We start from the raw sequence: 24,322 nt of genomic DNA, 5'->3' as shown, positions 1-24,322 counted from the left end.
GCAGGCGTTGACGACCGACACAAGTCTCATGGGCCAAGTAGCAGTATTTAGCCATCAAAGCATTCAGGGCCTCGGGTCTCAGGAGGAATCCTCCTTCCAGATCAGCCTACTGGAACTGAGATCCATCTTCTGTCTCTTATGCCTGCTTCTAAAACAGAGCAACAACTTGACCTCAGTGGCCTAACTGAACAACTACGAGGGCACCAGGAGTCTTTCATCACTGGGTCCCAACCTCTGTTTGCCCGCATTCTCTAGCGGGTCAAGGAAGGCATTCCATCATTTTGGCAATCCCCATAGCTCTTGTTTGGCCTCGCTGGGCATGGTACTCCAACCTTATCCAATTAGTTGCAGATGCTCCCTGGCTCCTCTCTTCTCATCCTTACCGTCTTTTACCTATTCCATCCCACTTCAATTTAGCTTTGTTTAAGGTCATGGCTGTTAAAGCCAAGGTTCTGAGATCCCAAAGGTCCGTCAGACTTCGTTATCTAGACCATTCTGAAGGCTTGTATGCTTTGCCATGGTTTACCATCGTACTCGGAGGCCCTACTTTGACTGGTGTGAACAAAGGACTTCTATCCATGGTTCTCCCATTCCTAGTATTCTTTAATTCTTCTGTTTGGTCTGGATGCAGGCCTCAGCCTCAACTCATTGACACGTTTCTGCCCTCTTCATACTCTTTTAGCATATGCTGGCTTCTCATAAACAGGTTAAAGGGAATCTGTCACCATGTTTTCCCAATTTAAACTAAAGTCACCACCCTTAACTGCTCTATTACCAAATGTCAATCTACCTGTACTCAAGCCTCAACTACCCCTGCATATGCCAAAAAATACCTTTAATACTTCTGGCATACAACGTTGTCCTTTCCGATGGGCGTCCTTTTTTCTTTTCTCGGCAACTCCTCAATCCCAGGAGCTGCTGTCCTCCTGGCTTGATTGATGTGGATGATGTATCTTACGTTATCCACAGATCAAAAATTATTTTTACGCATCCATAGACTTGAATAGGCAAGTTTCATCCTTCATTTGAAAGATAGTTCTGCATGCTGCAATTTTTTCACAGGGGTATTCGGCCTGTGATAAAAAAAAATGTCATCTGGATAGCCCAATTGAATGACATTGGTCAGTGTGTTATCAGTGAGAGGTCCGTTTTTTTGACAGACCGCATGCAGACCGAAATCTGGTTGTGTGACTGCACCCTTACAGAAAGTGTGATATAACTGAATTTTTTAGATTTTTATATACAGTATATTTTAGGTTATCTTCTGTATTACTTATATTGGTCAATTATCTTTTTTTTTTATAGCTGAAAGAATATTCTCCAGACACGCTAATTCATCAACACAATAATTTGGATACTGCTTTGGAGAGTAGTTACTGTGGAGATACTGTGGTAATTTTCCCTGGGGAATATAAGTCTGCTGCTATGGCTATGTTGACAGATGACATCACTATTAAAGGTGAAGTTTGCAAGTCTAATATATAATCTTTGTCCTATAATATTCTTACATGTTTGATTTGTCAATCCACAAGCCCCCCTGTAATGTGGTAGGTACTTTTAAAAATGCATCACTTGTCCAAACATACATAGTCTTTTGCAGTAGCCAGAATACCATCATCTGTTTCGAGCTACTTTAACCATAAACCCTCTCTTATTATTTGACCAAAATAATTGCATATATTGTATAGTAACTTTAGAATATGACATGGACCGCACATCCAAGCATTATACATTGATCTACTGATCTAAGCAAACGTTACAAAAACTGCATATGGCATCATGGGTCGCTCCCCTTGCTGGCATGGTGGCAGTGGTCGCCTTGCAGGTTAGGGACCTAGTAAGAGGTTGGAAGGGGGCTTATACATTGTGATCAAAATGTTAACTAAGAATCTTGTGTTCAGTTTAGTAAATTTTGCTTAGCTGCTTTAGATTAATGTACAATATTTGGATGTGTGATTCATGTCATTTTCTACAGTTATGTTATGTGACCAAATAATTGAATCGTGGTAATCTGGCATCAGATGACTGATTAGTAATTGATCTGTGTGAGCTTCTGGCGAATGACTAGAAGGCACAGTTTTTGTTTAATTTTGGGTTAATTTATATCTGTTGCATATTAAAAAATTTACAATTAACAAATCACCCATTATGTGGTGAAATGTGACTGTAGTTCAGCAAACTTCATGCACTACAATGATGTGCTTGGGAATGGGTCCGACAGCACAGCAATTTCAACCCACCTAGGCACTTCATTTGTTGTGTATGTAATCATCAGTTGTCAGTACAGAAGGAGGTAGTCCCATATATAGAGAGGTATGTGTGGGATGGTATGCATTTTAAAATATGAGAAAATGAGTAAGTATTTCTGTAATCTTTAAAAAGCATAAAGACTTGATCATAAGAAGAGGAAACAGACACTGCCTACATGTGGAAAAAATGTGATGGTATTTGAAAATCCCAATCTAAAAAGGGAACCTGACAGCTCCCCCATGTCCCCCAAACTGCGACCATATATTTATTCTTCCTAACAAGCCGTTTGTACTGTATATTCGATTACACTACAGGCAGTCCATGGGTTACGAACTAGATTCGTTCAGTCACTTTGTAACCTGGTTATGTATGTTGGAAAGGAGCCGGAAAAAACTAAATAACTAATACTCACCTGACTGATACCGCCACCCCACTGCTCCCCACCCGCCATCCGGTCCTCTTTTTTTTTCCATAGTCAGGCGTGCCGCATCTTTGGCTACTTCACCATAGGCCAAGGACTTACGGCCACGTCCAGGCTTCGAAGTTTACTGTGCATCGTAAGTAGCGACATCAACATCACAACCAAATGATGCGCAGTGACCTGAGCATGTCTGGCCTGTTCACAATAGGCTACGACTTCCGGGCGTTTCCATACTGGACCTTACAGTGAGTCATAAGGTTGCGATGATGACTCTATCTTATGACACACAGTGAAGAGGCTGGAGTTGCAACGGGCAACGGTAGAACAAAGAAGACCGGGCAATGGCCGGAGTATATTGGGTTTTTTTTGAACATCCGAGGTTTCATAAGTTGGATGTTCATGAGTTGGGGACTCCCTTTGCATATGGCACAAAACAATTTTATAAATCTGTTTGCGATATGCTAATTAGAAACAGACTAGTCGAGGGGGTATTGGTTTCCACAGAATAGTAGTTCCACAAAACATGTTGTCACGCCCCTGTGGTCGTGATAATATGATATGCAAGAGCCAGTGTCACTTAGGGTCCATAGCAAATCTTACGTACGAGCGTGACTTTCGTCCTTTCTTGTCAGTGTGCAATGAAGTCTTGTGTACGTTCCCCTTTCATAGGTGTACTGAACATGTCTGGGGAGCACATTGTGATGGCATAATCTGCCATCCACAGAGGAGCCAGAGACAATACCTGGAAGGAGAACACTGTAAGCATGTCTGTGCTCCCTGGATATGCGCAGTGCTCCCTGGATATGCGCAGTGCGCCTATTAAACTGGGAAGCATACACCCGGCTTAATTGTGCACTGACATGAAAGGACGAAAGTCGCATGCATGCAAATCATGTTTCATGCCCACACTGAGGTGCTAACATGATTAATGGGATGACTTGTCTTAGGAAACCAACGCTCCATGCCGACTAGTCTGACACTAGTTAGGATATTGCAAACAGACTTGCTTTTTGCAATACATTGCAATCAAATATACACTGCTCAAAAAAATAAAGGGAACACTCAAATAACACATCCTAGATCTGAATGAATGAAATATTCTCATTGAATACTTTGTTCTGTACAAAGTTGAATGTGCTGACAACAAAATCACACAAAAATCATCAATGGAAATCAAATTTATTAACCAATGGAGGCCTGGATTTGGAGTCGCCCCCAAAATTAAAGTGGAAAAACACACTACAGGCTGATCCAACTTTGATGTAATGTCCTTAAAACAAGTCAAAATGAGGCTCAGTATTGTGTGTGGCCTCCACGTGCCTGTATGACCTCCCTACAACGCCTGGGCATGCTCCTGATGAGGTTGCGAATGGTCTCCTGTGGGATCTCCTCCCAGACCTGGACTAAAGCATCCGCCAACTCCTGGACAGTCTGTGGTGCAACGTGACGTTGGTGGATGGAGCGAGACATGATGTCCCAGATGTGCTCAATCGGATTCAGGTCTGGGGAACGGGCGGGCCAGTCCATAGCTTCAATGCCTTCATCTTGCAGGAACTGCTGACACACTCCAGCCACATGAGGTCTGGCATTGTCCTGCATTAGGAGGAACCCAGGGCCAACCGCACCAGCATATGGTCTCACAAGGGGTCTGAGGATCTCATCTCGGTACCTAATGGCAGTCAGGCTACCTCTGGGCTGTGCGGCCCTCCAAAGAAATGCCACCCCACACCATTACTGACCCACTGCCAAACCGGTCATGCTGAAGGATGTTGCAGGCAGCTGATCGCTCTCCTTGGCGTCTTCACACTTTGTCACGTCTATCACATGTGCTCAGTGTGACCCTGCTTTCATCTGGGAAGAGCACAGGGCGCCAGTGGCGACTTTGCCAATCCTGGTGTTCTGTGGCAAATGCCAAGCATCCTGCACGGTGTTGGGCTGTGAGCACAACCCCCCTCTATGGACGACGGGCCCTCATACCACCCTCATGGAGTCGGTTTCTAACCGTTCGTGCAGACACATGCACATTTGTGGCCTGCTGGAGGTAATTTTGCAGGGCTCTGGCAGTGCTCCTCCTGTTCCTCCTTGCACAAAGGTGGAGGTAGCGGTCCTGCTGCTGGGTTGTTGCCCTCCTACGGCCCCCTCCACTTCTTCTGGTGTACTGGCCTGTCTCCTGGTAGCGCCTCCAGCCTCTGGACCCTACGCTGACAGACACAGTAAACCTTCTTGCCACAGCTCGCATTAATGTGCCATCCTGGATGGATGGCACTACCTGAGCAACTTCTATGTGTTGTAGAGTCCATCTTATGCTACCATGAGTGTGAAAGCACAACCAACATTCAAAAGTGACCAAAACATCAGCCAGAAAGCATTGGTACTGAGATGTGGTCTGGGGTCCCCACCTGCAGAACCACTCCTTTATTGAGCGTGTCTTGATAATTGCCAATAATTTCCATCTATTGTCTATTCCATTTGCACAACAGCATGTGAAATTGATTGTCAATCAGTGTTGCTTCCTAAGTGGACAGTTTGATTTCACAGAAGTTTGATTTGCTTGAAGTTATATTCTGTTTAAGTGTTCCCTTTATTTTTTTGAGCAGTGTATAATGCAAAGGGCTTGTTAGGAAAGGTATTAACAGAAGTATAAATACATGGGGGCAGTTTGGGGGGCATGTTGAGCTGTCATCTTCCCTTTAAAGAGTTTGGACTTTTCAAACTACAGTGAAGGAAATAATTATTTGATCCCTTGCTGTTTTTGTAAGTTTGCCCAGTGACAAAGACATGAACAGTCTATCATTTTAAGGGTAGGTTAATTTTAACATTGAGAGATAGAATATCCAAAAAAAATCAAGAAAATCACATTGTATAAATGAGATAAATGTATTTGCATTTTGCAATGAGATAAGTATTTGATCCCTCTGGCAAACAACAGTTAATACTTGGTGGCAAAACCGTTGTTGGCAAGCACAGGCGTTATTGCATCATCAACTACAAAAAAGACATTTTTTGTAGTTGATGATGAGGGTTGCGCACATGTCAGGAGGAATTTTGGTCCACTCCTCTTTGCAGATCATCTCTAAATCATTCAGATTTTGAGGCTGTCGCTTGGCAACTCGGAGCTTCAACTCCCTCCATAAGTTTTCTATGGGATTATGGTCTGGAGACTGGCTAGGCCACTCTATGACCTTACTGTGCTTCTTTTTGAGCCACTCCTTTGTTGCCTTGGCTGTATGTTTTGGGTCATTGTCTTGCTGGACGACCCAGCCACGACCCATTTTTAATGTCCTGGCGGAGGGAAGGAGGTGGTCACTCAGCTTTTTACAGTACATGGCTCCATCCATTCTCTCATTGATGCGGTGAAGTAGTCATGTGCCCTTAGCAGAGAAACACCCCCAAAACCTAATGTTTTCACCTCCATGCTTCACAGTGGGGACGGTGTTCTTTGGGTTATAGGCAGCATTTCTCTTCCTCCAAACACGGCGAGTTAGGTTAATACCAAAGAGCTCAATTTTTGTCTCATCTGACCACAGCACCTTCTCCCAATAACTCACAGAATCATCCAGGTGTTCACTGGCAAACTTCAGACGGGCCTGCACATGTGCTTTCTTGAGCTGGGGGACCTTGTGGGCACTGCAGGATTTTAAACCTTTAAGGCGTAATGTGTTACCAATGGTTTTCTTGGTGACTGTGGTCCCAGCTGCCTTGCGATTATTAACAAGTTCCCCCCCTTGTAGTTTTAGACTGATCTCTCACCTTCCTCATGATCAAGGATAGTCCACGAGGTGAGATTTTGCATGGTGCCCCAGATCGATGTTGATTGACAGTCATTTTGTATTTCTTCCATTTTCTTACTATTGCAACAACAGTTGTCTCCTTCCCACCCAGCGTCTTACTTATGGTTTTGTAGCCCATTCCAGCTTTGTTCAGGTCTATGATCTTGTCCCTGACCTCCTTAGAAAGCTCTTTGGTCTTGCCCATGTTGTAGAGGTTAGAGTCTGACTGATTAATTGAGTCTGTGGACAGGAGTCTTTTGTCCTGGTGATTATATAAGACAGCTGTCATTAATGCAGGTAACGATTGATTAGGGGTGTCTAAGGGTAAGTGCACACATGTTGTGTTTTTTCTGCACGTTTTCTGCACCAAATCTGCTGATAACTTTTCTCTGGCAGGAGATTAGCTGTGTCAAAAATGCGTGTATTTGCTGCGTATTTTGGTGCATATTTTTGACCACCCATTACTTCCTATGGGTGAAAAACGCAGCAAAATACGCAACAAAATACGCATGTTTCTGCTGAATAAACGCTGAAAGAAGTGACCTGTCACTTCTTTCAGCGTTTTTCTAATCACTGCTGCATATTTTCAATCAAAAAAGCAACATGTGGGAACAGTGAATTCTGGTTTCTCATACACTTTGCTGGTACTTTTATATGCAGCTGAAAATTTACATAAAAATCTGCTGCAAATACGCAGCAAAACACAACGTGTGTGCACTTACCCTAACTGGTCTGTAGGAGCCAGAACTCATAATGGTTTGTAGGGGATCAAATACTTATTTCTCACTGCAAAATGCAAATAAATTTATCTCATTTATACAATGTGATTTTCTTTCTTTTTTTTTTTGGATATTCTATCTTTCATTGTTAAAATTAACCTACCCTTAAAATAATAGACTGTTCATGTGTTTGTCAGTGGACAAACTTACAAAAACAGCAAGGGATCAAATAATTATTTCCTTTACTGTATTTGCATTATAAAAGGTGACTCGCAGCATATCCAACACGGACCGGAGCATATTAGTATCTTCTGCTGTAGCTTAGTTGTGCAGCAATCATTTTTGTACAAATTAGAAGAAAAATAAGGTTGGAAATCCTTGTAACTAAATGTAGTCACCCGCAGTGAGATCTGTCAGAATAGAAACAGTATGCGCCTTGAAATATTTTTAAACGTGCTCATGAAAAATCTGCCATGGCACGTTTTACAATATAAGCATGTTCGGCATTTTGAAGCTTTAATTTATTTCCAGTTATAAACACTTTGTTTAACCAACAATCCTGCAAGTAGAGGCCAAAATTATTAGTATGGGAAAGAGACACTAATGCCCGATTCATTGAAATTTGGATATCACAAGCCTGCTGATATAACAGGAACGTGGCTTGCATCCAAAAGCTAAACTAAGCTTTCAATGCCATCATATTCCATAAAGATTGTAGCGGGAAACTATACAGACATGATCCGACAACTTATCCACTTGGTGTTAGATTGTTATTTTTGCAGTGTAACTGACAATGGGAAATGTCACTGAAAGTAATTTTGTTGTATTAAAGGTCAGTATTTCTTGCATTATTTCGAGTGTAGTTTCTTTTTTTTTTCTTGCTACTAACCAGTCATTTAATTCTTCCAAATTTGTAAAAATATGCTTTATTTATCAAACAAGCCTAACTTTTTACCTTTTATGTAGTGATAAAGAAGTTGTCCACCTGAAAGATTTTTTTAACTGTGCTTGAAATATAAATGTACAGGACTTACTAATATACTGGTAATATCAAAGGTGTCCCAATTGCCAGATATCATGAGTCATGGTGGTTTTCTCAAATCTTCTCTGCTGTATGTGAAGGGGACTAGCTGACTGGATCAATTCAGTTGCCAATCCAGTCACCTCCTCCTCCTCCTCACACAGCAGTGATGACATGCAGACATAGAAAATTTCTTTCTGTCAAACAGAAACTGGAATTGGAGCTGCTGGGACCAATGCTGATATCAGAAGAACATGATTTTTTTGTTAATTGAAGTCCATATATATGTTTCTAAATATTTTTTCGAACTGGACTACCCCATTTAACCCCTTTCGCAAAATGTGACATACATGTATTGTGCGGTTGTGTGCAGCTAAGCCCACACCATGCTTTGCTGATGGCAACTGTGTTACAAAGTCTGCATCTGCATAACAGCAGCAATAAGACTTAAAGGGGTATTTCCATCTTCAAGATGCTATCTCAATATGTAGCAGGTGTAGTAATAATAATAATAATATTAGTGAATACTTCCAATTAGAAATCGAGTATAGTTTTTCTGATTCGCTATGTCTCTTTCCTCATATGCAGGCATTGCAGGACTTTAGGTATCCATGGTTATGACCACTGATATAGTGACAGTTAGCAAGTGTCTAGTGGTCGTAACCATGGATACCTAATCTCCTGCAATGCCTGCACATGAGGAAAGACCTAGCGAATCAGAAAAACTATACTATATTTCTAATTGGAGGCATTTGCTAATATTATTATGTAAATGTATATGGTATCTGCGCTGGTCCTGGTTTGATTGAGGTACTGACAAAAAGTATTTAAGGAGAGGTAAAGTTTAAAATCAGATATTTTATTGGTTTAATAAATATTTTAAAAGGAGAGTATAAAACCAAGGTTATAGGACAGGGTCCTGAGTAAAGTGGAAGTGGAAAAATCGGATGGATGTAGAGGTCAGTGTTGAGTGGAGATCGCCTAAAAGGAAAGCGGAGCGGTATTTAGAGAGTGACCTGTTTGACTCTGCTCATTATTGATGTATTGGTATAAACTATTACCTGTTTGATCTAGTATGGCTAACCGTATAGTAGCTCAAAACCGTATGATAGTACGATAATTTAGATCACTCTGGAAAAAAGGAGGGTGAAGGTCAATAAAGAACACAGTGGGAGGTTGGAGGGACTATGATGACATTTGGTAGTTTACCTGAGTTAGAGAGAAGTAGCTTTAGTTCAGTCGAGTTCTGTACCTATGAGGTAGTACTGGTTATACACTCCAACCCAGGGTGAAAGATCTTAGAATTAAGAGGATTAGAGCTAAGTTATTTGTTGGGGTAAATTACCTGAAGTTGGAAGGTTGAATATCTGCGGGATACCCAGCTGTGCAGTGGGTGTTGATTTATCCCTACAGTGTGGTGAGGAACGGTAGGAACCTTTTAATTTCCTCCCTGTCCCTGGGGTATGACCCTTTGGATGATGGTAGGAGAGAGTGTTTATTCCTGAGGGACGTTAGTCCTATAGTTGCATCCACTTGTGTGTAACTTAGTCTGAGTATACATACTGTCTGCTATGTGCAGATAGGTTCAAATGGTGGTTCTAGTATGTTTTGATCTATTAAGTCCGTTGAAAAAAAGTTGTCAGAGGATGGACAGCCAGCAAAAAGTCAGCACTGTGCTGGTGTCGTTTCTAGATTAACAATGTTGCCCAGTGATGATAGCGGTGCTTAGAGAGCATGTAGACTGGCTGATGCTGGTGTAACCTTCGGTTGAGCAGCAGTCTGGGTGGTACTAATTACGTACCTGCGGATGCGGTGGGTGCCGGCGGTGGTCCGGAGTCATTGGGGAGCTTGTGGGCTCACTGACCTTTTCAAATAGAGGGCTGCTCGATGAATTCTTGCAGCGTTGACGTCTCGCAGCACATGGAGTCCCGGCCGGAGGCTCTAGTGGTAACGGGCACAGGATAGTCGGCGGTAGCGCTCGTAGCAGGAGAGGACCGCGTCACGTGGTTTCCCGGGATGAGATAGGGCGGATAGCACTGAGGACCTTTTCTACGCGTTTCGGATTTCACGGAATCCTTCGTCAGGGATGGTCCTGTAAGTGCTAGGTGCTTTCTTTTATATGTATGTACTTGGTCCTCATTATGCTAATTGGTTGCAGGTAGATAGTGGGAGGGAAAAGCCTTTATCTTGATGACCCTATTAGCTAATTTCTTTCTTATGTTTGTTTTGGTCCAAGCTGTGAGTTGGAGTATTCAATTAAAAGCAAAAAGTTCTATTTCACTATTGAGACCTTTGGGTCTCAGTGAGTCCAATTTAAAAATCCAACTGCTTTCAATTCTAGACATTTGGCTCATAAAGTTGCCCTGCCGCCAGTGTTTGTGGACTATTTGAATGCCTGTAATCTGGGTATCTTTTAATGACTCCTCATGGTTTTCAGAGAAATGCTTGGAAAGAGAATGTTTCTGATACTTATTATATATGTTGCGTAAATGTTCTCCCAGTCGTTTATTCAAGGGGCATATTGTGCGTCCCACATATAATTTTTTTACATGGGCATTTGAGTCCATAGATGACACCTTTAGTAGTGCACGTTATGAAATCCTTGATTGGAAATTTAATCTCACCATGAGAGATTGTGGTGTGTTTTTTGGTGTTCAGGTTTCTGCACACCGTGCATTGCTTGCATGGATAAAAGACTCTAGGGTTGGAGAACGGATTCTTAAGTAGAGAAACTAATGGGGGATTTTTTATAGATGGGGCAACTATGTTGCCTAGATTCCTTGCTTTCTTAAATATAAATTTTGGTTCTAAGGGGATCTGATCTCCTATAATCTTGTCATCCCTAAGGATGTTCCAGTGGCTTTTTATAATTTTTCTCAAAATGTGTGTGTTGGAGTTGTAGGTGGTAATGATTGGAACATCAATGGTGAACCCTTCTGGTTCCGGGTTATTGGTTTCTTTAATATCCAGGAGTTCTGATCAGGGGATCATTTTGATCTGGATTTTGGCAGTGTCTAGAAGGGTTAAGTCATAGCCTTTATTTAATAAAATTTTTGTAAGAAGGTTGGCTTCGTTCTCAAAGTCATAAGGTTCTGAACAATTTCTATGGAGTCTCATATATTGGCTTCTTGGGACATTAAGGAGCCAGCTAGCGAGGTGACAACTGTCCATATGTATGAAACTGTTTGTCTGTAGGCTTAAAGAAAGTGCGAGTGCAAATTTGACCCTGATGAATGTAGATATTTAGGTCCAAAAAGTTCACCTGGTCAGTGCTTATTGTAGAAGTGAAGTTTAACTAAAAATCATTATTATTGAGATCAATCAGGAACTGGTTAAGAGATTCCTGGTTTCCTGACCAGATGAATAGAATGTCATCAATGAAGCGGCACCAGAGGACCAAGTTCGCACGCAGCCCGCCATCAGGGAAGATGGTGTGGTGTTCCCACATACCCACATATAGGTTGGCGTAGGTGGGCGCGAACCTGGTCCACATCGCCGTGCCCCATCTTTGGTTGTAATGTCTCTGTTCGTATTTAAAAGAGTTGTGGTTTAGAATAAAAAACATGCATTCCTCGATAAAATCGATCTGTTTATCTGGCATTGTGGTATGTTTCTTTAAGAAGAATTTTGCTGATTGGCAGCCCTTTTGGTGTTGAATCACCGTGTATAGTGACGTGATGTCTAGGGTCCCAATTATGTAGTGGCTCTCCCATTTGATTTTCTCTAATAGTAGTAGGGTGTGTTTAGTATCTTTAAGGTGAGCTGGCAAGAGAGGAACTAGGTTCTGTAGATGACGGTCAAAAAATCTGGATAAATTTGATGTTAAACTTTGGATACCGGATATGATTGGTCTGCTGGGTGGATTGGTCAATGATTTATGGATTTTGGGGAGATGGTAAAAAATGGCTATCCTAGGATACGGAGTAAATATGTATTCATACTCAGATTTATTCAGGAAGCCTTCCCTTAATCCTTTGTTTAATAGGTGTTCCATTTCAAGGACATATTTTGGGGTAGGGTCAGAGGGCAAAATTTCATAAGTTTGTGTGTCATTTAACAGTCTTAGACACTCATTATGGTACTGTGTATGGTCCAGTATTACAATACCTCCGCCTTTGTTGGCTGGGCGTATTGCTATTTCTTGTTTTTTTTATAATGTTTGGATGGCCTTGCGTTCGCCCCTAGTGAGATTGTGCCTGATTCTCGACCATTTTTTGTTGTTTACTCGACGGATATCGTCTATTACATTTTTTTGGAAGGCTTCAAGGGAATCTGAGTATGTGTTCAAAGAGTGAAAGTTGGATTTCTTTTTTTAAGATGGTATGGTGGAAGTTCCGGGTAGTAATGTTGGTTGAGGCTAAGGAATGCTGGTCCTGTCCTTCTTCATGAAATATTTTTTAATTGAGAGTAGTCTCATGAATTTTTTGACCCCAATGAAGGCCTCAAATTTATCGAATTATTATTACACCTGCTACATATTGGGATAGGATCTTGGAGATGGGAATACTTTTAAGTTCCAATCACTTCTATTAACCCCTTTAATGTCTCTGTAAATCTCTGACAGTGGCATTTAAAAGCATGTGGTTCTGGGGGGCACATCGTTCCGGGTGCCGGATGGCCTCTCAACCGTCATTGCAGAATGCTGATGGGTTGCCAGGGCCCTGTTAAAGGCTCCAATAGCTGACGTGTGGGTACTCCTGTGAACCTCAGCCCCAGTCTGGACTTCATAGCAGACTGTGATTTTAACTATATTATTATTATTTATTATTATAGTGCCATTTATTCCATGGCGCTTTACATGTGAAAAAGGGGTACAAAACGTGACAGCGACTGGCACAGGAGGAGAGAGGACCCTGCCCGCGAGGGCTCACAGTCTACAAGGGATGGGTGATCCATCCTCGCGGGCAGGGTCCTCTCTCCTCCTGTGCCAGTCGCTGTCACGTTTTGTACTCCTTTTTCACATGTAAAGCGCCATGGAATAAATGGCGCTATAATAATAAATAATAATAAGATACAGTACTGCAATGTTGTTGCAATGAGCATCTTCACATTAAACTTATACTGAAGAATGCTACCTGCTTTTCATATATGTAAATTACATTATTATTAACAGAATAGAGTTTTAAAATCACTTTTTTGATTCTTTTAAAGGTGTTGGAAAGAAAGAGGAAATAATAATTGAATCACATCCTTTTTGTGATAACTTTGTTGCTTCCAGAGCACAAAATATAAAAATTATTCACCTCACATTAAGACAAAGAGGGACACTTGATGGCATAGTCGTTGTTGAATCTGGTCATCTGACTCTCCAAGATTGCGATCTCCAGTGTGATGGGACTGGCGTTTGTGTTCTTACAGGAGCAGCTTTAACAATGAAAGATTGTGAAATAAGTGGTTCCCAGGTAAAGTGACTGTACAGACATAAATATAAAGTATTTTGATTATACACCAAGCCGACCAGTGATTATTTAGAGGCACATTTACGTGGGCCAATGCAAACTGTATGGGGATGAACCTTTGTTACTACCATTGTTCAGTCTTCAATACCATTTATATCTTCTTGGCAGCAGGGCGATGTGTTGCCAATAGAGATTAGCAAATCGGGTAAAATTAAAATTTGTTTGCAGATTTTCCTGGGAAATTAGAAATTAATGTCAGATAAACATAATATGCAAAAAATAAACAAAATCCTTATACTCGCATCACCACTTACCTCCACTCCTTACCGTCACCTATATGGTCCTCATCATGTGGACAGTGATGATGTCACGATGTGCACTCTGACCTTGTGCATGCATGTGCAGAACCCTCCCAGGCCTCATCAGAGCTGGAAGTCCTGACTTGCTGTGCGAGCCCGGGGATTTCAGTATGGGCGGCGGGGATCAGAAGATGCATCGAGGACTAGACAAGTGACGGTGAGGAGTGTAGGGGCTGGAGACATGAGCAGTAAGGTGAGTATAAGAATTATTTTTAACTTTTTGATGGCCCTTTTATTGTTCACAAAAATGCTGGCTAGCAGCCGCTACCTTTTGTAATTCCAAGATTAAGCGAATTACGAAAAATTCTGCATTTTGGCAAATGCAAATTTTTGTAAAATTCGAGTCGAATTTGCTTTCACTAATTTATTTGCTCATCTCTGGATGCCAATGATTATTTTTTAGGTTGTGTAAAAGATGCGATTATTTGACACTTGTGGGTTCTTTTGTGGCCAAAAAATTAAAGCACACTGCTCGTTTTTTGAGTGATCAGATCGTACATACCACATCTCATTATAGTTTCCTGTGACAGCACATGACTGAAGCAGTAAGACCAGTTTACTGCTTATTTCAATAGCTCATATCACCTACAATCAAGCAAGAATATCTTCAAAACATATACAGTATATACATACATATATGTATACATATATATACATATGTAAACATATACATATATATGCATATATCCAAATATATAAACCTATAATTTGGCTTAAAAGTGACGAATGACACCTAATAATATAAATATATATATATATATATATATATATATATATATATATATATATATATATACATATATATATATATATATATATATATATATATATATATATATATATATATATATATATATATATATATATATATATAATATAATATATAAAAAATATATATTTATTTATTTTTTTATATCGAAACATTAGGTGTGATTTATGACTTTTTAGCTAACTTATAGGTTTATATTTTTCAGTAGCTAAGCCTGGCCCCTTCTTTTTCTATGCATTATCTGTGAAATAAAAAGGGACTAGAATATCTATTGATATGAACCATCAACCAGCACCTGTCAGACTGCTCCCATCACATGGTGTTTGTACAATAGTCACATGACATAATATATATTATGCTGACATAGTTCTATTACACAACCTGCAATATTATATTATTCAAGAAAGCCATCCAGGCCCTCCTTGAACTTGTTTAGTGAATCGACCATGACAGCATCATATGGCAGAGAGTTCCACATTCTCACTGCCCTTACAGTAAAGAATCGCTGTGTGTGATTATGATTATACATTATTTTCTTTAGGCCTCCTTCACATATCCGTGTTTCCTGTAATTGCGTTTTTTTTTTCACGAATACCACACTTACCCATTATAACCTATGCTGCTTTGCACGTGTCCTTTTTTTCTGGCAGCATGTATGACAAAGGCCATTACAAGTCTATGGCATTTGTGTGCTGTACGTGTTTCACATTGCAAAGTATAGGAGAAGCTTTGTAATTTAATTCTTTCTTTAACCCCTTTACCACCGAAGGTTGTTTACAATGACCAGGCCAATTTTTACAATTCTGACCAGTGTCACTTTATGAGGTAATAACTCTGTAACGCTTCAACGATCCCACTGATTCTGAGATTTGTTTTTGTGACATATTGTACTTCATGATAGGGGTAAAATGTATTTGATATGACTTGCATTTATTTGTGAAAAAATCTGAAATTTGGCGAAAATTTAGCAATTTTCAAAATTTGAATTTTCATGTCCTAAAATCAGAGATATGTCACACAAAATAGTTAATAAATAACATTTCCCACATGTCTACTTTACATCAGCACAATCTTTGAACCAAAATATTTTTTTTGTTAGGAAGTTATAAGGGTTTAAAGTTGGCCAGTGATTTCTAATTTTTCCAACAAAATTTACCAAACCATTTTTTTTAGAGATCACATCATATTTGAAGTGACTTTGAGGGGCCTTTATGACAGAAAATACCCACAAGTGGCACCATTCTAAAAACTGCAGCCTGCAAGGTGCTCAAAACCACACTCAAAAAGTTTGGCACTTCAGGTGCTTCACAGGAATTTTTGGAATGTGGAAGAAAACAATGAACATTTAACTTTTTTTCACAAAAATGTTACTTTAGACCCAAATTGTTTTATTTTTGCGAGGTTACCAGGAAAAAATGGACCCCAAAATTTTGTTGTACAATTTCTCCTCAGCACGCCAATACCCCATATGTGGGGGAAAACCACTGTTTGGCGCACGGCAGGGCCCAGAAGGGAAGGAGCGCCATTTGAATGTAAAATTTGCTTGAATAATTAGTGGACGCCATGTCACGTTTGGGGAGCCCCTGATGTGCCTAAACAGTTGAAACCCCCCATAAGTGATGCCATTTTGGAAACTAGACCCCTCAGGGAACTTATCTAGATTCATGGTGAGCACCTTGAACCCCCAGGTGCTTCACAGAAGTTTATAACATTAAGTCGTGAAAATAAAATTTTCACATTTTTCCCACAAAAATGATTTTTAGCCCCCAATTTTGCAATTTCATAAGGGTAACAGGATAAATTGCACCATACCATTTGTTCTGCAAATTCTCCTGTGTAAGCCGATACCCCATATGTGGGGGAAAGCACTGTTTGGGCACACGGCAGGGCTCGGAAGGGAAATAATGCCATTTGACTTTTTGAATGTAAAATTTGCTTGAATAATTAGCGGACTCCATGTCGCGTTTGGGGAGCCCTTGATGTGCTTAAACAGTGGAATCCCTCACAAGTGACACCATTTTGGATACTATACTCCTTAAGGAACTTATCTAAATGTGTGGTGAGCACTTTGAACCCCCAAGAATTTCACAAAAGTTTATAACGTAGAGCTGTGAAAATAAAAAAAAATCACTTTTTTTTTTCACAAATATGATCTTTTAGCCCCAATTGTTTTATTTTCACAAGGGTTACAGGAGAAATTGGACCCCAAAAGTTGTTGTGCAATTTCTCCTGAGCACGCAGATATCCCATATGTGGTCGAAAACTACTTTTGAGGCACAGTGCAAAGCTCAGAAGGGAAGAAGCACCATATTGGAGTTCATATTTTGCTGGGCTGGTTTGACGGTGCCATGTCACATTGGCAGAGTTCCTAAGGTGCCAAAACAGCAGAACAGCCGAACCCCCCCCATAAGAGACCCCATTTTACAAACGACACCTCTCAATGATTTGTTTATCTAGGGGTGCAGTGAGCATGTTGACACCACATGTGCCTCACAAAATTTTACACCATTTGGCGGTGAAGAAAGAATAATTACATTTTTACCACCAAAGTTTTATTTTAGCCCCAGATTTTACATTTTCACACTGGGAAATGGGTAAAAATGGCACCAAAATTTGTCACACAATTTTTGCTGAACGTAGAAATACCCCATATGTGGCTTTACAGTACTTAGCTACACGGTGAGACTTGGGAGGGATGGAGCACTATCTGCCTGCTGGAGCACAGATTTTCCTAGAATAGTGTGCAGACACCATATACACAGCTTCTACGTACTTCAGATGAACCTTAGAGGGATCCATTCACTATAATGAGGTAGCATAGTTAGGCCTCTTTAACACTTCAGTTTGTCCGGTACGTGTAGTGACAGTTTCCACACGTGCTGGAGACACATACACACGCAGACCCATTCAAATGAATGGCTCTGTGCACATGTCAGTGTGTTTCCACAGACCATGTGTCCGTGGGCAAAATACGTTGACATGTCCATTTTATATGACATCCGTGTGTCATTAGTGTGACACGTATCAGCGCCTGGGATCAGTGTCCAGTTAGCGCTGTTCCCAAGCGACGGCTGTTGAATGCTGCCCTCATCATTGTGCCCTGCTTGTGCTGCTATCAGCACGAGCATGGGACAATGATGAGAGCAGTAGTCTACTCCCGCTGTGTCCTGGTGTGAAACTAAGAATAAAATAAAGAAGTCCTTATACTTACTTGTCCGAAGATGTCCCCCGCTGTAATCCACCTGACCGCTCACGCCGAGGAGCCAGGAAGAAAGACTCACTCCAGCAAGCGGGCCCCGAAGCTGCATTGAGCTCAGTAAGTGACAGGACACTGCTCACTGAGCGCAGCTGGAGCGAGTCATTCTTCCCGGCTCCTCGGCGTGAGCGTTCAGGTGGTTTACAGCGGGGGACATCTTCGGACAGGTGAGTACAAGGACTTCTTTATTTTATTCTTATTTTCACACCAGGACACAGCGGGAGCAGAATGCTACTCTCATCATTGCCCCTTGCCCGCAACGATCACAGCGCTGGCAGGGGACAGTGATGAGGGCAGCGTTCAGCAACCACCGCTTGGGAACAGCGCTAACTGTACCGCTGATTCCAAGGCGTCGGTAAATTGGGCTCCTGATGCGGCACACGGTTGCCACAGGTGCACACGGATATCTTCAGTACTGTTTTTTCCGGTCCTGGAAATATCAGGACGTGTGACACTGACCTTACTCTGTACTCCAACTGGCCTCCGTCTGTCCTTTTTTTCAGAGGTTTACAAAACTGTGGCCGACGGCACTTTCATGCACGCCTAATAAAAAGATGGACACCGTGTGATCACAGGCCAGACTGCGTCCACGCTGCCTCATTACAGGGAATCTTCTGCCGGGGGTTCCGTCTTATCTTTGTGTTGACTTGTAAATGTATGTGTATTTCTGTGGCTGGGGAAGGTCAGACCAGTATTTGTATAACCCTGATTGTTGTCTCCTATTTGATTCTGAAGCAATTATCTTGATTTTAAAAGCCCCCTACTGTACTAACTATGTAAATAGATTAGCTCAAACAATGATACCTGACCCCTGTGAGTAATGCCCTCCTTAACTCCCCCCCTTACCTGTGAATGTGTACTTGAATTATGATTGTAACTATTTTAAGGGACATGTGCTTCTGTAGCAGTGAGACTTGAAACAGAGATTGAAAAGAGACTTTACAAGGAGAATCAAACATTATACTCTCTCAGACCATCAGCTAGCTTGGCTTTACCCAAAGAGACACAGATTTGGATTGTACATAATTCCAGCCTAAGGATATAAGGCCCTGACTGGAAAGATACGGATCTGCTATATTGACCATCCGAGAGACCATGAATACATTTGGGGAGACCAGGTTGGGACGATAAAGTCACCTGGCCCCATGAATATGTTGTTTAGGGTTGCCAGGTGGGACCCTCCGGTTGTCTGGAACCCATGGAGACATTCGGAGAAGCCAGATTGGGATCAGCCGGTCATCTGGCCTCATGGAAACTCTCGGCGAGGCCGGGGTGGGACCCTCGGGTCTCCTGGTCTTGTACCTTGATGGACTGCTAGCTTCCTAAGCTTGCCACTACCTTCTCTCTGTGGGGGCCCGCCAGAAGCGGGGGGCCACTGGTTGAGGTAGTTGGCCCTGAAAGTCCCAAAGTCACAGCTGTTCTATCCCAGGCGGACGGAGCGGAAGGATGAGACTGTGTAAAGTTGTACTGACTAGCCCAGGGGGATGGGGACGACTCGGTACCCGGGCCTTTGCCTGGCCTTGGGGATGTCGCGGTGGTCGGCTCCCAGGCCTTTACCCTGGGGTCAGCTTTTAAAAGGAGATTATTGGTTAACTTTATGGAAGTTCGTGACGCCACCTGTGGTTTCTGGTGAGAATTACCAGCACTGCGGCAGTCCAATGAGGCCGGTGATAAGGCAGCTCGATGGTATAGCTCCCCACAGGTGGAGCTAGGCCTCAGGGCAGCATACGGAGAGGGGGATGCAGGACAGGCGAGACCCAGCCGGGTCAGAGCAAGAACAGGGACAGACACGATGATCACTTCAGTACCTTTTAATGATGGAAATTCAGGCACGTCCCGGAGCACTGTAGGGTGAAGGGTGCATATCAGGATCCTCCCCAATGAGCGGGTGTAGGGCCTCCTGTTTCTTGCCTCTGTGTAGTAAGTTTCTGACCTGCCTGAAGCTAGGCCTAACTTTATCTCTGTCCTGCATCGGCTGACTTTCTGGTAGGGCCTTCTCTTGGAGTGCACATTCCCAACTTACGGGGCCTATGTGTCTCCTGGCTCTGTTACGTATCAGCTCTCTGGTGAACCTGGGACCTGTAGTTTTATGGTTTTCCGGTTATGCCTTACTTGTTAGAACCCTCCTGTTAGTTTTTGCTATCTTGTGTTTTGCGGTCACGTGACCAGCTGCCTATATATTCCAGCTCCGCCCTTCTGGCTTTGCTGGACTTCAGTGTTTTTTGCCTCTCTCTCTAGCCAGGTGCTTCGGTGCCTATCTGTCTAGTTTGCTTGGTCCTCTGGGACCTCTAGTACTTTTTGTCAGTTTGTCTTTTTGCTCTGCAGCAACTTCTGTTAGGAGGTGTCCCATTTTTGTTCCAGTCCTTAGTTCTTTTAGGGACCCCTCCCTTAATTCTATAGGTCTCCGTTCAGACTAGCTGAGGATGAAGGCGGGTCTGTTCACAAGGAACAGGCTGCCCGCTACATTGTAGGGATTCAGCTTAGTCTTACTCTTACTGTAGGGACAGCTTTTCCCATTCTTTCCTTACTGTTATGATCTGCAACATAAACTAAGTCCAGCCCAAAATAAAAAAAAACTAAAAGGAAAGAAATTCGGGGATCAGTATGGTCTCCGTCCAGGAGTTGGCTCAACGCCTGCAGGGATTGTCTCTGGAGGTGGCCGACATTCAGCAACACGTGAGTAGCTGTCCTGGAGCGCATTTTGTGGAACCGAAGGTAGGACTGCCTGATGTTTTTTATGGTAAACAGCAAGATTTTTTTTTCCTTTAAAAATGCTTGTTTGTTATATTTTCGTTTGAGACCAAGATCCTCTGGGAATGAATCACAGCGCATTGGTTTTATTATGTCACTTTTGCGCAAAGAACCACAGGGTTGGGCCTTTTCTCTCCAGCCTAATGATCCGTGTTTAAGTTCTGTTGAAGAATTTTTTTCTGCTATGGGGCTATTATATGACGATCCTGATCGAATCTCATTTGCTGAATCAGAACTTGGACGTTTGAATCAGGGGTCTGATGATGTTGAAAATTATTGCACACACTTTAGAAGGTGGGCTTCAGAAGTTAAGTGGAATGATTCGGTGCTGAAATGTTTATTTCTTGCTTGTCTGAGTGAAAGGGTTAAGGATTTGCTAATTGCATTCCCTGCACCTGAGACTCTGCAGGAAGCTATGCAGTTAGCTGTTCGTGTGGACAGGAGAATAAGGTGCAGGGTCAATGATGTAAAAACTCCTGTAACTTCAGGTCCTAGTTTCCAGAAACTCTGCTCTGACAGCGGAGAACCAATGGAGGTTGGGGTGATGTCACTCCGCTCTCAAGAAAGAGATCGGAGATTCGCCGAAGGTTTGTGTCTTTATTGTGGTAAAAATGACCATTTGATTAAGTATTGTGAGCGTCGCTTAAGTAAAGAAAAAAAAGGTCAGTTACGCCCGTATAGCTTGTTTACGCTCTGCAGGAGTATTCCTTTCTGGGAGTACTACTCTGCAAGGGGATTTGATTGAATTTCAGGTATTTGTGGATTGTGGTTCAGCACTTAATGTGATTGATAAACGGTTTTTGGAAAACCTTGAGTTGAAATCCAAACCTTTGTCATCACCTATTTCTGTGGTTGCAATTGATAACACTCCTTTGAAATGTATTACTCACAAGAGTGCTGCATTTTCTCTCACTATCAATGGAGATCACCAAGAAATTTTGGACTTGGTTGTTTTGGATAATTTGCCCTCTCCAGTTGTTCTAGGATTGCCTTGGTTAAGACTGCCCAATCCTTTACTGGACGGGTCTACTAATGTGATTAAGTCTTGGAGTCCGAAGTGCTATGATAAATGTTGTAATGGTTGCATTGCGGCTGTGGAAAAAGGTGAATTACCTGTACCTATTCAAGATTTTTGGAGGGTTTTTTCGGAGGAGGAGTTGCAAGTTTTACCTCCTCATAGGGATTATGATTGCGCCATTGAGTTTGTTCCGGGTGCTACTCTTCCCAAAAGTCGCTTGTTTAATCTGACTATCCCTGAAAGAAAGGCCTTGGAGGAGTACATAGAGACTAGCCTGGCTGCTGGTCACATTAGACCTTCTAAGTCGCCTGTGGCAGTCAGATTCTTCTTTGTTAAAAAAAAGGACGGCGGTTTACGTCCATGTCTGGATTTTCGTGAAATTAATAAGATTACCGTATTCAATTCCTACCCATTGCCGTTAATTCCTGACTTGTTTAACCAGTTAGTGGGAGCCAAGTGGTTCTCAAAAATTGATCTCCGAGGGGCATACTATTTGTTACGTGTGAAGGAGGGTGATGAATGGAAAACTGCATTTAACACTCCGGTAGGTCATTTTGAGAATCTGGTGATGCCCTTCGGTCTTACCAACGCACCTACATTTTTTCAGAACCTTATTAATGACATCCTGAGACCTTTTGATTGGTAAGAATGTGGTTGTGTATTTGGATGACATTTTGATTTATTCACCAGATCTAGAGTCCCATTGGCAGAGTGTACGTGAAGTTTTGCAGTTATTGAGTGATAATTCACTCTTTGCTAAGCTGGAGAAATGTGAGTTCGCTGTGCAGAAATTAGTTTTTTGGGCTGCATTGTCTCCTGCGAGGGCTTTGAGATGGACCCTGTGAAGGTTCAGGTTGTGCAGGAATGGCCTAGGCCTATTGGTTTGAAATCTATACAGAGGTTTTTGGGTTTTGCCAATTATTACAGGAAATTCATTAAGAATTTTTCTGTAATTGTTAAACCTCTAACCGAGCTCACCAGGAAAGGTGCGAATACGACCCAGTGGACTACTGAAGCCATTGAAGCGTTTGAGTATCTCAAAGAGAGGTTCAGTTCAGCCCCTATCCTTATACAGCCTGATGAGACCAAACCTTTTTTGGTCGAGGTCGATGCTTCATCGGTGGGGGTCGGAGCAGTTTTGTCTCAGGAGAACAAGGGTGGAGTACAACCTTGTGCCTTCTTTTCGAAAAAAATTTCGGAAACCGAACTGAATTATGATGTTGGAAATCGGGAGTTGCTGGCTATTAAACTTGCGTTTGAACACTGGCATCATTTTTTGGAAGGCGCTAGATTTCCTATTCAGGTTTTCACAGATCATAAGAATTTGATCTATCTGGATGCTGCCAAGCACTTGAATGCCCGTCAAGCTAGGTGGGCACTTTTTTTTTCTCGGTTTCATTTTTCTGTTACCTATATCCCTGGTACTAAGAATGTTAAAGCTGATGCTTTATCTCGCAGCTTCTCTTCTACGGTCGGTGCCAAGGAGGAGGAGGAGAGCATTTTGCAGAAAGGAGTTGTGGTGGCGGCATTGGACTCCGATTTGGAGAATGGGATTCTGAATGCTCAAGATGATGCTCCGTCTAACACTCCCCATGGGAGGTTGTTCGTGCCTAGAGCCTTTAGGAGAGATTTGTTTGTGGAGTTGTCATGAGTCTCGGTTGGCAGGTCATCCAGGAGTTTCGGAGACTAAGAGACTTATCAGTCGCAGTTTTTGGTGGCCTGGATGGCAGAAGGAAGTCATCAAGTGGGTGCGTCAGTGTACTGTGTGTGCTAGGTCAAAGGCTTCACATACTCCTGCTGCGGGGTTGCTTTGCCCTCTGGAGGTTCCTAGTGCGCCTTGGACGCATCTCACTAAGGATTTTATTACTGATCTTCCTGTGTCTGAAGGTTTTACTGTCATCTGGGTGGTCATAGACCATTTTAGTAAGATGTGTCATTTGGTTCCATTCATTAAGTTGCCCTGCGCCAAGACACTCGCTAAGGCATTTGTTAAGGAGATTGTCAAGCTCCATGGCATTCCCACGGATATTGTTTCTGATAGAGGACCTCAGTTTGTGGCTCGCTTTTGGCGTGCTTTTTGTGACAGGTTGGGAGTTCATTTGTCATTTTCGTCTGGTTATCATCCTGAGTCTAATGGACAGACTGAAAGAAAGAACCAGGATGTTGAACAGTTTTTGCGTTGTTTTGTGGCAGACAATCAAGAGGTGTGGTCTGAGTTTCTGCCTCTTGCAGAATTTGCTCTTAACAATCATACATCCTCCTCTGCTGGGTGTTCTCCTTTTTTTTGTTGCACTGGGAGACATCCGTCTTTTGGTTCGTTCTCCAAATTGGGGTTGGCGATGCCGGAGGAGGAGAATTTTTCCGGTGATTTGGAGAGAGTTTGGACTAATGTATGTTGTAACCTGCAAGAGGCTAACAAGAAGTCCAAGAAGTATTTTGACAGAAAACGTAAAGAGGTTTTGTTTACTGTGGGTGACATGGTTTGGCTGTCCTCGAAGAACTTGCGGTTGAGGATTCCCTCTAAAAAACTGGGTCCTAAGTTTGTGGGTCCATTTAAAGTGCTTCAGGTTGTTAACCCATCTGCTGTCA

The 24,322-nt window shown here is 42.2% G+C and overlaps 1 protein-coding gene across 1 annotated transcript in view; it reads left to right on the top strand.

Annotated features, from left to right (window-relative positions):
* SHCBP1L (SHC binding and spindle associated 1 like) overlaps nt 1–24,322 on the top strand; it is an 83,839-nt gene that overhangs the window by 36,702 nt on the left and 22,815 nt on the right. Inside the window, exons 6-7 of the mRNA XM_073642611.1 lie at nt 1,306–1,459; nt 13,333–13,583. Coding sequence (XP_073498712.1) covers nt 1,306–1,459; nt 13,333–13,583 — 405 coding nt within the window. The remainder of the gene's footprint in view (nt 1–1,305; nt 1,460–13,332; nt 13,584–24,322) is intronic.

Source organism: Phyllobates terribilis, unplaced genomic scaffold, assembly GCF_046119375.1.
Source record: "Phyllobates terribilis strain yellow unplaced genomic scaffold, ASM4611937v1 Scaffold_8__6_contigs__length_399053987, whole genome shotgun sequence".
Lineage (NCBI taxonomy): Eukaryota > Metazoa > Chordata > Amphibia > Anura > Dendrobatidae > Phyllobates > Phyllobates terribilis.
The sequence above is the reverse complement of the archived record's forward strand: the minus strand, read 5'-3'. Positions and strand labels throughout refer to the sequence as shown.